At 39.8% G+C, this 14,388-nt stretch overlaps 2 protein-coding genes across 2 annotated transcripts in view; one reads left to right on the top strand and one right to left on the bottom strand.

The window, feature by feature from the left end:
• The window catches only part of LOC101863527, a gene marked incomplete in the record, with an annotated part of 17,028 nt that extends 9,525 nt beyond the window's left edge, over positions 1-7,503 (bottom strand). Inside the window, 2 exon segments of the mRNA XM_013085502.2 lie at positions 197-314; positions 7,283-7,503. Of these exon segments, the coding sequence (XP_012940956.1) occupies positions 197-314; positions 7,283-7,334 (170 nt within the window).
• A 286-nt stretch (positions 7,504-7,789) lies between these two features.
• The window catches only part of LOC106012458, a 14,004-nt gene continuing 7,405 nt past the window's right edge, over positions 7,790-14,388 (top strand). The window contains exon 1 of the mRNA XM_013085492.1: positions 7,790-7,838. Coding sequence (XP_012940946.1) covers positions 7,790-7,838 — 49 coding nt within the window. The remainder of the gene's footprint in view (positions 7,839-14,388) is intronic.

Below are 14,388 nucleotides of genomic sequence, written 5' to 3'. Positions count from 1 at the left end.
CATGTGTGGGAATTGAGTGTCTGTACTGGTGTATATGTGTATCTGTATGTGCGTGTCTGTATGCGTGTGTGTATGTGTGTGTATGTGTGCGTGCGTACGTGTGTGCGTGTGTGTGTATGTGTGTGTGTGTGTGTGTGTGTGTGTGTGTGTGTGTGTGCGTGTGTGTGTGTATGTGTGTGTGTTTTTTGTGACTCACCGACAAAGCTGTTCTTGGTACGTATTGACCTGTACTTTATTGACCAATTGGAAACACTCATTCATCATGGCTGACGTCTGCTCTGAGCTACACAGTGTCCTCTCTGTGAACTGGAACGCTGAAGAAGCAATAGACAAACATGTCTCAAAATTAGAGACGAGGAAAGCTTGTAATACTCACACACTTTTATTACATATACCTGGGATGTCAAACTCGAGGCCCGCTGGCGAATTGACGGCCGCAAGACCAAATTTTGAGCAAAAGTATTTTGTGTCTATATAAAACTAATGTTACATCGACTTTCCTAAAGGTAAGAGAAACCTATACTGAACGCCATTAAAAATGAAGCGTTTTCAAAAAGTTATTAAAATGCCAAATATGCTCTGATCGTCACGATTTTTGGAGACACAAATGAGTAGTTGCTAGTCCAGACACCCATGCACGCCTTTTGTTTTTTCCAAGAATACTTTTCATCACAATACAGTAAACTATGCTTTAGTCAAATGAGTTCATTAGTTGCTACATCATGAAAATAAAAGATTACAAAATTATCTACCTGAAAGATGACTCGTAGCTCATTCCACACAAAAGTCCTAGCTTTTTAAAAAATCACTTTAAAAAAATTCTTTCAATACACGAATCCTCAACTTACCGAAGCCGATCGCAACTTTCGCTTCCGCCTTGTTCATGGCGGGAAATCTGCCTGAGAAGCAGCAGTACGGCTAAAATGCAGTGCTTGTATTGTACTTGTATTGCTCTCGACTTATATAAAGATTTTTGCACACTTGAAATGTCCGGGATGGGCAAAGAATAGGACAGTCTCAAGTGACCAACGGTGTTCAAGAGAGGCAGATTTTGATGTCCCTTCTGCAAAATCGTTTCGTTTCTCAAAAGTAGCAGCTCAAAGCATGCATGGGGTGCGTGAAATGTTTCTTTCATCAGTGTGAGGTGCAGAGCAGTAAGTACATGACTTAGACCAAGAACACTTTATTTAGGACTGCAATTAACGAAGCCGCAACAACAGCGCCGTCTTCTCGGTGACAAACAGCACACACACACAAACAAAATCAGAATCTTTCAGTCATCCAACACGACACTCCTGTCCTTATGTAGCCCATCTTTTAGCAAACAAAACAGTTTCTGGAATATCATAACGTGAATGTCATGGACTGGCCAGTGTACGTACCCAACATGTCTCTGAGAGCGCACGTATGAGAAAAACCTAACTGCAAAGTGTGTGCAGACTTGCGAATCTGGAGCTATTGGAAGATCGCGCTGCGCTAAAGTGGGACTGTATTTCTCAACAAAACATTGAAAATGTTATAAAATCCATGTGAATAAGTGTTTTGGTCTATTTAAATGTTAATGATGGCCATACAATTTACTAAGGGTAAGAGATCTTTATAGAGCTTCGATTTGTGTTTATCTGCAAATTTGTCTTGAGGGGGTACACCGAGAAAAGAAGGGCAATGTGTCGAAATCAGTTTCGATGTGTGATCAAAATGGTTCTCATTTGTTGAAAATGGAATAAACTTTAAAAAACACTTCTTTTAATCTATATTAATTTGATTCAAACGTGTTCAGACTAAGCGAAGTGTTGCGTTTTTAATGGCGTTCATTATATATTCTGAAGTACCGTTCATGTTCTTAACTTTTGTTAAATAACGACTGAGAAGATTGGGTCGATTGTATTTTTAAAAGAACATCGTTCTTTTTTTTTTACCATACATGCACTATAAAACGCGATGTAAACAAAATCTCTCTAGTTCTGACTGTATGGCTCGTAGGCCTACTGATTGTCAGAGGATCGGTGACATAACGCTACCTCGAATTACAAATCTCTTTGACAATTTTGACCGTCTTTAGTTACTAAGACCACGAGGTCAGAAACCAATGTTTTGTCTGCTCTATCAAAATAGTAAGATTATTCGAAGTCGTTATCAAGATATTCAAATGCAATTCTTTAGATATCTTGATAAAAGTAAAGTTATCAAGATATTTAAAGAATTGCATTTGAAAAAGCTTGACTTGTTGTGAAACTCAAAAATATTTCTACATCCTGAGTAGATATAGCTTTGTAATTCTAGGGTAGCGATAACTAGATGACCAGTCGCACTTGTGGTGGCCTGCTTCTTTCGTAGTTTTTGTAGATGTTTCACGTCCCCATCGACACAGTTTAGACTATTAGAAGGCAGGTGGCTTCCAGACTATTAGAAGGCGGGCGGCTTCCAGACTATTAGTCACGACCAAGCGAGGTCAGGTGAGATAAATCCCGATTAAGGTACCATGTTGAAATATCAGGGAGTGAACTCACGTCTTTCACTTGCACGGCAAACTGTGTAGCCATTACTCTACGTATGGGTGGTTGGAGGGTGTCACTGGTAGGTCTTACTTGTGGCGTCAATGGTCAAGTGGTTAAGCTGTTGGGCTCGCAACCGAAAGGACGTGGGTTCCAACCACGTAAGAGGTCCGACGTTGTGTCTTCGGGAAAGGCACTTTACAAGAATTTTCATCACTTCACCCAGGTTGAAATGGACACCCGGCTATAGACTACGAAAGATCTTCTCAGTATGTAGATGTTTTTCCCCTTTCGGGTAAGTGTTTTACGGCGCTTGCAACTGCGTAAGGTCGTATGAGCGTGCGGGAAACACCAAACATTTTCAGTTGGAAGGAAATTTCGAATTTTGCTCCTCTGGCGGCTGAAGCCTACTCTTGCGCACAGGACCTCCGAGATTTTTTGCCCTTACCCGGGAAGGTTATGTGCAGATCTTTCCTACTCGAAGATCAGGGGTGTGGCTGAAAGACAGCAGTAAGAAGGGGTCAAGGAGTAGCAGTAGCAAGGCTGCTGAAAGAGTCAGGAGCCCGGAGGAGGGGGCAAAGGAGGTGAGGGTGTGGGGGCCGAAAGTGGAGATGAAAGCAGTCGGCAGAAAATTGCTAGAAAACAGGGAAGGAAGTGAAAGGAGACAATTTGAGAGAAGAAAATGTTTTCGTCGCTACCTGGATTCGAACCCTGGACTTTTGAATGAGAGGCGAACACCCCAACCTCTAGGCCGCGAGAGCCCCCTAGTTGATATTTAAAGCGTTTAATTGTTACTTGGACTTTATTCTTCCCTGGAAGCTGAGTATGTATTTAAGTGTTCTAGGGCCTACTGGGGTAGAAATATAGATTGCAAAGTCATAGAGCTTACTGTTGAGCGAGGATATACGCTATATTATGCTATTTACTGATTTGTTATCTGTTTGCTACTTCTTTTCTCTCCCTCTGTGGCTCCAATTTGTCGGTCACACACACCCACCTACGCCCCCTCATACAATCCATCTAAAAAAATAAAAAAGAGGAACCACTTAAACTTATTATAGCAAAACTTCGTAATAATTAAATTCAACTGGGGGGACATCCATTTCTTAATATGAAAAAAATTCATCACCGGCTTCGAGAAATATCGAATTTTAAAGATTTCGAGTAAAATTGGGCAAAACGAAAAATATCACTTCTTAATTACCCATTAAAACATATGGCCAACGCTCTTTTTCATATTTTGCCCCACTTGTTTGGAATAGGTTTCCAAAAACTATCAGAGAAGCAGAAAATCTAGAAATTTTTAAGAAGAAACTGAAAGCATTTTTATTTTAATCATATTTCAATTAGACAGAATCCATCCAAGCTGTAGATCGTTGTGAGTTTGTATTTGCATATGTGCGTATGTACGTATATGTGTATGTGTGTATATATGTGTGCATGTATGTGTGTATGTATGTGTGGTGCGTGCGTGCGTGAGTATGTGTGGGCACGCGTTTGTAACACTATGTGCCTTCAAAATTGATTTGTAAATCCATAATATGTATCATGTTAAGCGCATAGAGCATTGCACAAGTGGATATGCGCTATATAAATGAATTCCATTATTATTTTTAATTAAAAGCTAAAGGGGCGTGATTGACCTTTTCTGGTTTCAGGATAAGAATTGTAAAACCATGACAGACTCATCCAATGGATATCTCGCTGTAGTTAGAAAGTTTTGGAGAAGTCATTATGCTTTAGAGGTTTAGTTCTAGTGGAATGGAACCACACCCTCCAATGTCTTGTATGGTTGTATGCAACAAAGGTTTGGTGAACGCCTTATAAGTCGTAAGTTTACAAATGAATGATCACCAAATTCCCCCAAACTTGAGCCCTTTCAATAGTTATTTTTGGGGATTTTTTGACAGACAGATTCTCCCAAAACAAGCCACAAACTATCGAACAGTCGAAACTCTTAACTCAATATTCAACTGGACGTCCATAGAATCGACCCCAAAACATGCTAGGTTATTCAAAATTTCCAGTGCCTTATTAGAGCTTGCATGGAGAGAAATGGTCGAGACCCGCATATTTAAATAGCCAGCACCTCCCTGAGTTTATTTGGCAACATGATTTTTGTATAAATTTGTTATTCAACAGTATGGTTGATCTTTAAGAAGTTGCAAAGTTTTGCGTTTCACGCAATTTTGGTTAAAAGTTTGAAAACTTTATATTTTTCGAAAATGGTGGTTGAATTTTAAAAATATTTACAAATGTAATATCCCCCGTGTTTAATTTTATTTCTCTAAAGTTTCATTGTTATTGGCCTAAAGATGACCGAGTTATTGTCCTTTAAGTGGAGCCTCTTTTTTTTTACACACTTGGTTAGAAAACCCAGCTGTCTTTATGCAAGACCTACAATAGTACGATATAGAAAGCACAATTATCTTTCTGGAAGGCCTCTTAGAGTACTTATAGAAACCCAGCTATGCTTATTCGAGGCCTTCAATAGTACTGTACAGCGAAAACCCTTGTGCAGTTATTAAAATCTTTATTCGAAGTCGCAGCAAGCGCAAAATGGTGCAAATCGGGACTCGGAACACGGTCTCAAAGGGTTAAAGACAGAAAGATGAATCACGAATAAAAGACATTGACGAAACCACAAAAAAGCAGCAAAATTAATCACCCCTCCCTTTATCCCACACCCCATCCCCGAACAAAAATGTGAGTTGCAGAAATGCTACGTGTTAAAAGTCAAATGACCCCCAGTGAATACACACGGCCATCAGTGACAGGTTTTTCTACTGACAGTACAGAGTATCAAAGCAGAATCCAAAAGAATATTTACAATTAATGTTTTGGTTTCTTTTCATTTTAAAACGAATTTTCCTGACAACAAGGTGATATCACTGAAAACAAAATTGTAGAAATTGTAGGTCACGTTCCTCAAATACTTCTTCTTGCTCCCCGTTCGACAACTAGTGCCATGTCTTGAACATACTTGAGTGATTTAAAAAATAATTATTTGTTTCCATTAGATTCTACATATAAAATAGAAAACTGCTGATAACTCAGTGTCCCCAATATCCAGACACGCTGAAAGAAAAAAATGTTTACATCATTATCAAAACCGAAGAAAAAAATTATCTTGCTCATTCCCTCATTCATGTTTCTTCTTTCTCCCCATGTAGGCCTAAGATCTAGCACCCAGTCTTCTCGGATAAGTACGAAATATCTCAAAGGTCTCGTGTGTACGTTGCGCACGTTACAGATTGGTGGTTGAAAATCGTGAAATAGTAGTTCGCCAACGGAGAAACATTTAAAACATGTTAAAAATTCACTGTAAAAAATGTCCCTACCACACATGAAAAATAGTAAGGCACACTCTTATACCTTCAGTGATTCTAAACGTATTGACCATTCCTCTCCTTTGAAGTATATCAAGAAAGTCAAGCTCTGAAGGGAGGGAAGTAGTATTTTAGCTACCTGCTTCCTCTGTGTCTACCTCCCAGGAAAAACTGTATCGTGTATACTGCTTTAACATCGATTCTCACAAAGCAAAAGGCCATCATAGACTGACTGAGAACCAGTAGTCTACATTTTGTCTTCGTGACCTGATTTAGAAGCAGTACTGTCTATTTTTTTCTCTTTGATCTGGTTTAGAAGCAACATTCTACATTATAGTCTTCTTCATCTGCTCACTTAGAAGCAACAGTGTACATTTTCGCAACCAGTCACGTATATATATATATATATATATATATATATATATATATATATATTTTTTTTTTTTTTAATTTAAAAAAAAAAATTATTTAAATTTTTAAATTTTTTTTCCATCATACCACCAAACCAACAAACCCATTGTCTCAGACTCACTTGGTTAGGGTGGGGGTGGGGATGGGGGGATGGGGTAGGGGGGGTCGTGTCACTGGTGTAACGGTTAGACTCTTAGACAATGCATGGAGCAAACGTGAGTTCGTATCCCGGGTGGATACATGCTTTGATCGAGCATCCTTGTCTGTCTTCTTGGATGCTGTATCCCCACTCTACCCGGGATGGTTGGCTATGACAGACAGGGTCGAAGTGCAATGCCTCCGAAAAAGGATCTAGATCTAGTTTTTACGGTTTTGTGAAAAGACAATTACATTATAGTGCGGTCAAAAATTCATAGCGCAACATCTTCAAATATCTTTTTAACGAGTGAATAAATGTCACCCATAATTTGCACAGCTATTTTGTATCAATTTGTCTTAACTTAATCATATTTTCCCACAACAATTGAGGCTAGATTTAAAAAACTTTTCTTAATGAATTTATATAAAATACCAAAAATCCCCTTCACGCGGAAAAAGGAATTTTGTTTACAGCGCTTCCCACTTCTCACACACATTATTATGACCTACGTCACAGCTCACCAATGACACTTTTAGTTGCAAAACTAGTTACAAGATATTACTTATATGGTGAGCACTTTTTTGCACTACCAGTTCTCAAAACATGTGTTCAGTAAATAGAATCTCGCAATTAGAAACACATATCGGACTTGCTTTTAAAAGCGACATTGTCCCAGCTTAAACCTGTTTAAATCTGTAGAAACCGCCCCCTGGGATTTTGTATCATTATTTACTAAGGAATTTTCTAGATTAAAGCTAACAGGTGTTTACAAAAATATTCATCTGTTAAGACAAACTTGATACAAGTCACTGCTCAAAAGCTGGAGAGCTTATGTTCAATAGTTGAGAAGATATTCGACAATAGCTTGCGCCACGAATATTTGACCACACTATAATTGAAAGACTTACAGTACACGTTGGCACAGAGTAGCAGGCATAGGGCGACAGTGGTGAGCGCCATTCTCGGGCTGTATCCTCTCACCCCACAGTGTCCCTCTCTCTGTCGACTCCTAGAAATGGTCTTATAGCTAGCTCAGACAGTAACCTTCTCTATCTACAGCACGCACTGGCACGTTTTTAAACTTTTAAAACTGTTCCCGTCACACTTACCCGATCCAAAAAGGGCGGGGAGAGAGAAAGAGAGAGAGAGAGAGAGAGAGAGAGAGAGAGAGAGAGAGAGAGAGAGAGACGGAGAGAGAGAGAGACGGGGAGAGAGAGTTAGAGAGGGGTAGGGAGGGTAGGGAGGGGTTGGAGGGAGCGGGAGGCGGAGAGAGGGGGAGGCAGAGAGAGAGAGAGAGAGAGAGAGAGAGAGAGAGAGAGAGAGAGAGAGAGAGAGAGAGAGAGAGAGAGAGAGAGAGAGAGAGAAAGATAAGAGGGCCGGATAAGTTTTAAAAGTATGTCAATGCCAACATAACCATGGAAACATTGGACGATAATGATGATAATGATGATGATGGTGATGAAGGTAATGACTCTCGCATACCGCATCCCATACGAGGCGGAAGCCCTCCCGTAGGCTTGGGACTGGGATGGAGCGTTCACTTAACTCTCTGATATACCATTGACATTCCAGCTTTGACTCTGTCACTGACCTCAACGTAAAAACGTCCTGTTCTCAAACAGCAGGCGGGTCTCTCTTTCCCTTTCTGTCTCTCCCTCCCTCTATCTATCTATCTATCTATCTATCTATCTATCTATCTATCTATCTATCTATCTATAACTCCCGTTCTCCTTTGCATACATCCTCCTCTTAATCTCCATCCCCTCCCCTGCTCTTGTCTCTCGCTCTCTCTGTCCCTCCCTCTCTCTCCTCTGATCTCCAGGCTCTCCTGTCAACCACTTTCCTGTCTGTCTGTCTGTCTGTCTGTCTGTCTGCCTGTCTGCCTGCCTGCCTGCCTGTCTGTCTATCTGTCTATCGGTCTGTCTGTCTGTCTGTCTGTCTGTCTGTCTGTCTGTCTGTCTGTCTGTCTGTCTGTCTTTCTGTCCGTCCCTTTCTCTCTTATTCCATCTCTCTCCGTCATTCTCTCCGCCCCCCCTCTCTCTCTCTTCACTTCTTTCTGTCCGCTTCTCTGATCTCCAGACTCTCCTCTGTACCCTTTTCTTTTCCCTTCTCTCTAAACTGACCACTGGCAGATGTGGGAGAAAAAACTGATCGCTGTGAGATGTGGAAGATTAAACTGACCATACTCTGGGTCACGAGGAAAAATAAATTGACCACTGGGAGATGTAGAGGAACATACTGGCCGCTGGGAGATGGATATGGGGATATAAACTCTCTGACTGACCACACTGGGCGATGCGGAGAATCAAAATGACCACTGGGATATGTGGAGGAATGAACTGACCACTTGCTGTATAACAGCAGTGTACTATCCACCCTCCTATATGGATCTGAATGCTGGAGAATGACTGATCATGACCGTGCCAAGCCATACTCTTTCCATACAACCAGCTTTCGCCAAATCCCCCGAATCTTTTGGCCCAACAAGATTTCCAACACAGATCTTTTACGGAAAAGTAGGAAAGAGGAGACATGACCCCCGTAATAACAAGGAGACGATGGAGATGGATTGGGCATGTTCTGAGAAGAGAACCAGACTCTATAGTAAAGACTGCACTCCACTGGACATCCGAAGGACATCGTAAGAGGGGCAGACCCAAGGTGACCTGGAGACGCACAGTAGAGTCTGAAATGAAATCCTGGAACCATTCGAGGGGGACGTTGACCAAGATGTCCGAAAACAGACGGAGCTGGAGATCCTTTGTTGCTGCCCTAAACGCCAGATAGCGTAATGGGTAGAAAGTAAGTTGCGAATAAGGAGAAGAGGAGTAAACTAACTCCCTGGCCGCTTGCGAATAAAGAGTGAAAAAGTACTAGCGAATGTGCGGTAATTAACTGACAGTCTAACCACACTGGAGAACATGTGGTAATAAACTGAAAGGTTGACCATTCTGAAATGTGTGGTAATAAACTGAAAGGTTAACCACTCTGACATAATATGTGGTAACATGGTGACTTCAAGTCATTTCACTTATTAAATGGCAGCCTGGTTATTGGCCCGCAATAGAAAGTTTCACACATAAATTTCGTCTACTGCTTGAGCTGGTTTGCTCTTTGAATTTCGTGAGAATACGTGTGAGATGTTGAAAGAATACATCGACCTTAATATACACGTTCGATAACGCTGAACTCTTTGAGGACATAACGAGCACGGATAATGCCCGATTAGCAACAGACCAAAATCATCGTTAGTACATAATATTTCGAATCCTCATGTACAGACCAGAAACACCAATTTGCATATTTTTAAAAATAATGCATTTTGTTGCACGCTTTCTAAAGTTTCATATCAAGAAAACAGAATTGGAAACAAATTGTATAAACAACGAAGTTATGCTCAAAATTAGCGAGTTTCCAAAGAAATGCCGAATGATCAGAATGCGGGTTCTCACTGAGTTAAACAAGTTCACTTACAAGGGGACAGGTTTATTGCCTTCTGTTATCAACACACCCGAACATTAGTTGTGGAAAATATCAGCTTTTTATGTCGAGCATTTTTTCACGACAATAATCTAGGAAAGGGCGTATGTAGCTAGAGATGGGAAACAAAGATTAAATCTAAGATGTCAGCGAGACAGCCAGAAATGCAGACAGACACACAGACAGACACACAGGCAGACAGACACATAATTGTAGACAAACAGACAGATGGATATACAAGAAAACAGCCAGAGAAAGCAGAGAGAACAGACAGACAGACAGAGAGGGGTGATGGGTGAGAGCATGAGAGAAAGAGAGAGAGAGAGAGAGAGAGAGAGAGAGAGAGAGAGAGAGAGAGAGAGAGAGAGACTCGAAGCCAATCACTTGGGACTTTGACGTAAACACAATAATGCTTGGAGCCCAACTCAAACCATGACTGGTGTATCTCCTGTATGCAGAAGCAGAAATGAAACCTACAGCGCAGTAACCTCTGTTACTTCAGCGCGGGACCTCATGAGTCCTTTACCCTCTCCGTTGGAAAGTTTACAGCTCTTGGCATTTGCTCCGTCCTGACGTGATGAGCGAGACGGGTCCACGTATCACGCCGGGGACTTTCCTGGTTCCTCTATAGGCGCCAGTTATTACGTCATAAATTCTGACAGAAACATATTATTAATTTGTGTAATGTCCTGTGGGATGGGCAGGGCGGACTAAAGATCCTGAATGTACTGAGTGGAGGAGGAGGAGAAGGAGAAGAAGAAGAAGGAGGAGAAGAAGAAGAAGAAGGAGAAGAAGAAGAAGAAGAAGAAGGAGAAGGAGAAGGAGAAGGAGAAGAAGAAGAAGAAGAAGAAGAAGAAGAAGAAGAAGAAGAAGAAGAAGAAGAATCTCTTTGACCTAACTGAAAGATGCCAAAGTCCCCCCCAAAAACCGGGCTACACAGGCCTGCACAAAACTGGTGACATTAGAATGAGTCTAAAAACGTACAACAGGAGCCTGGGATAATGATATGACACAGACATGACCCTGGACACTGGTCAGTGGTCACCATGTCTGATTGATTGACGTGGTCGTACTTTTCGGACGGTACTCTGTCTGGCTGTTGGTTCCATGAAGCAGAACAAGAAAAAAGAAGAAGTGAAAAAAGTAATAAAACCAAAACAAGCAGAAAGAACAAAAGGAAAGACAAAAAGAAAGAAAAGGAGTTTAAAGCCATCCTAGTCCCCCCAAAAAAATGAATTGAAGGGGGGAAAGAAAGACTCATGCAGAAAAGGGGGGGGGGCAACAGCAGAAGCAAAGATTTAAATGGGATTAAAGACAAGCAGGGGCTGATAAACACAAGTGACGTCTTTATTTCTGTGTGAGTTGTGTCTTTCTAATTGTTATCGTAGTCTAAGTACAGGTACATATGTTTACTCAGTCAGATGACTGAAACGTTAACGATCCAAAAGTAACATTATCTTCCTCCCTCTCCATCAACTACAGAAACAGCTGAACCAGCAATTATAATTTACTGGAAACCAAAATAATAATACTATAGTCCGGTCAAAAATTCGTGGCGCAACTTAAGAATCAAATATCTCTTTAACATGTGAATCAATGGATGTCATCCATAAGCACAACATTTTGTACCAATTTGTCTTAAATTGATCATTTTCCCCCAGAACAATTGAGACTAGATTAAAACATTTTTCTTCACAAATTTTTGATAAAATACCATACTATAAATCTCCTTCAGGCGGAAAATTAGATTGTTCACTGCACTTCCCGCTGCTCACGCACATTTTGTATACGCATTTGGCCTACGTCCCAGCTCATCAATGACACTTTTTAGTGGCAAACTTGTTACAAGAAATTGATTTTATACTTAATATATATATTTTTTTGCCCTGAAGGTTCTCAAAACATTTTTTCAACAAAGTTAGTGTCACGATTAGAAAAGCATAACATACTTTCTTTTATAAGCAACATTGACCCAAATGTAAACCTTTTAAAAATCTTTAGAAAAACCACCAATATGGATTTTTAAAATAAGTATTTATTAAGGAAGTTTCTAGAATACAGCTGACAGGCGTTAACAAATATTAATTTGTTCAGACAAATTGATACAAGTCATTGTGCAAAAGCTGGAGAATCTATTTCGACAGTTTATGGAATACTTGACAATAAGTTGCACCATGAATTTTTCACCGCACTATAATGGCCTTCCAATTAATACATGGAACGGCTTTTCAAAAATATGTTTTGGTTCCCTATGAGCTGGACGTTGAGATTTTGAAACTACGATACTATGATGACCTCTATTTGTGAGGCGGCGCTTGTCAAAACAATAAATGAAATTTTGTTTTAAAGTTCCAACGTTTACGTCCATTTAAAGACACATTTCTGTGGAGATTTTACTGAACAAAAATAAAGCCCGTTAACTAAAGGCACAAATCCCCGTAAATGTTCAGTTTCCAAGAACTCTCAAGCTATGGAACCCCCCACACTTTGGCAGCCATTTTACTTCTGAAACTAGCGCCCCCCCCCCCCCCCCTCATTGTTTACGTGCTAAAACATTCTTGTGGAAGTTAAGTTATTGTGAACGTTTTGACTGTTGCTCAAAGCAAAAGCCGTTTAGTTCGATTACGCTTATTTCATGTCTAGCTCATGGGAAAATAAATACTAATAATAAGCTAAATTTTACACTAATTAAAGGCAATTAAAAAAAAAAATTGCTTCGTTATAGTCGGATGCAAACCATTTTTTCTGACCTATTAAGATAAAATCGATGTTCACTGTCAAAATGAAGAATATTGTGGACTTCTATCGATATACATTTTAGATAAATAACAAACAACAACAACAACAACAACAACAACAACAACAACAACAACAACAACAACAACAACAACAACAGCAACAAACAAAAGCAGAAACCAAACAAAACAAAACAAAATCCCGAAAATATAACAGCCTTGTCATTTCAAAGATCAATGGCCTATAGTAAATTTAGATTCTAATATTTAATGAAGATCATTTAATGATTTTTCTTTTAAAAAAAATAATTCTGGTTATACCCCCTTCAAGCTGTAAATATCCAGCCTATCGACATCCTTGTGGTTTAAGAAGTGTTATGTAACGAAGAGACTCAAGTGTTACATGTTCTCTTTGTAGTGGATCACATTAATTTAACTGACGCCTCCATGGTTTCATTAAGGAGTAGAAAAATATGTAGGGACTCTAGCCTTTTACAGTCTAAGTCAGCCAACCGCTACACCCCAGAAGTCCCGATTCTGCTGAAAATTATGGATTTTGAGTTAAGGCTTATTTTGCTTCTTCATCCATTCCTACAACCATTTCACAGTATTAAAACCCCCAAAAGCCTTATTTCTTCCCAGACCAGCATGTTTGTCACCTTTGTTTCCTCTTAAAGTCAATCTTTTAAATTTTCTTTATCGTCCGTTTTCTCAAAACGAAATTTTTCGATACCTTTTTGAATAACTCCACCATTTTTCTTCCAATATCCATGAAATTTTCACAGAATCAAGAGAAGATGAGGTACAAAAAATTAATCTGGGAAATTTTGATATACGGAATAGATTTTTCTTGGTGGTGTATGGAGTGTGGATTTTCACGGATTTTTGCAAACTTGAATACTATGTCACGAAAGAATTCATAAAAAATCTTCTAATTTGTTTAAGAAAAATTCAACAGATAAATTTTTAGTCCTGATGTTTGTTAAATGTATTAAACAAAACAAAACAATCTATTTCCATGAAAAATAAATGCGGTATTCATTACGTAAGACATGACAATAAAATCCAATATGGCCACCGTAGCCAAGGAAACACAACTTTTTTCTCAAATTTGATTATGGATTTCAAGAGTCCTTAGTGTACTTGTTATATGTGTGAAATTTGGAAAAATCTGACCCCCTAATATGCGAGATAGCCTTCAGGTGTCTCCCCCCTTTAAGAGAAAAGTGGTTGTATTAGACAAGTGAACGTCTTATACAGGGTCATTATAATGTTTAAAAAGTACAAGGTTGGAAATGGGAAGTGGCCTTTTGTACAGATGATTGTCTTATACAGGTGGCTGTTAGAGCAGGTTCGACTGTATGTTCAGCTGGTAATGGGTTACATTTAAAAGCCGTTAAACTTTCCTTTTTTGTTGTAGGAGTGGGATTGTGATGTACACCCATGTTTCCCAAGACAGTTCAAATGTTTTATGTCTCTAACATGGTTATCCCAGAAGTCATGAGGTCAATATGTCTTACAGTGACAGGCAGTGACATGCCAGAATGCGCGGATATCTCCGACATCTCATTTACTTTCTGCTGACCACGCGTGTCAGAAACTGGTGCATTGTTTGTACACTCATTTCCATATAGTCTGGTCTGACGAATGTCTGTGTCGATCCTGCTTACATTTGGTGGCTTTTTGCTCTCGATATAGCAACAGAGGGGAGTGAAGGGGAGGGGGTAGAGTGGGGGATACAACAACGTATGTGTGAGGATAGACTTCAGGAGGAGGGGGGAGAGAGAGAGAGAGAGAGA

Source organism: Aplysia californica, unplaced genomic scaffold (assembly GCF_000002075.1).
Source record: "Aplysia californica isolate F4 #8 unplaced genomic scaffold, AplCal3.0 scaffold00380, whole genome shotgun sequence".
NCBI lineage: Eukaryota > Metazoa > Mollusca > Gastropoda > Aplysiida > Aplysiidae > Aplysia > Aplysia californica.
The sequence above is the reverse complement of the archived record's forward strand: the minus strand, read 5'-3'. Positions and strand labels throughout refer to the sequence as shown.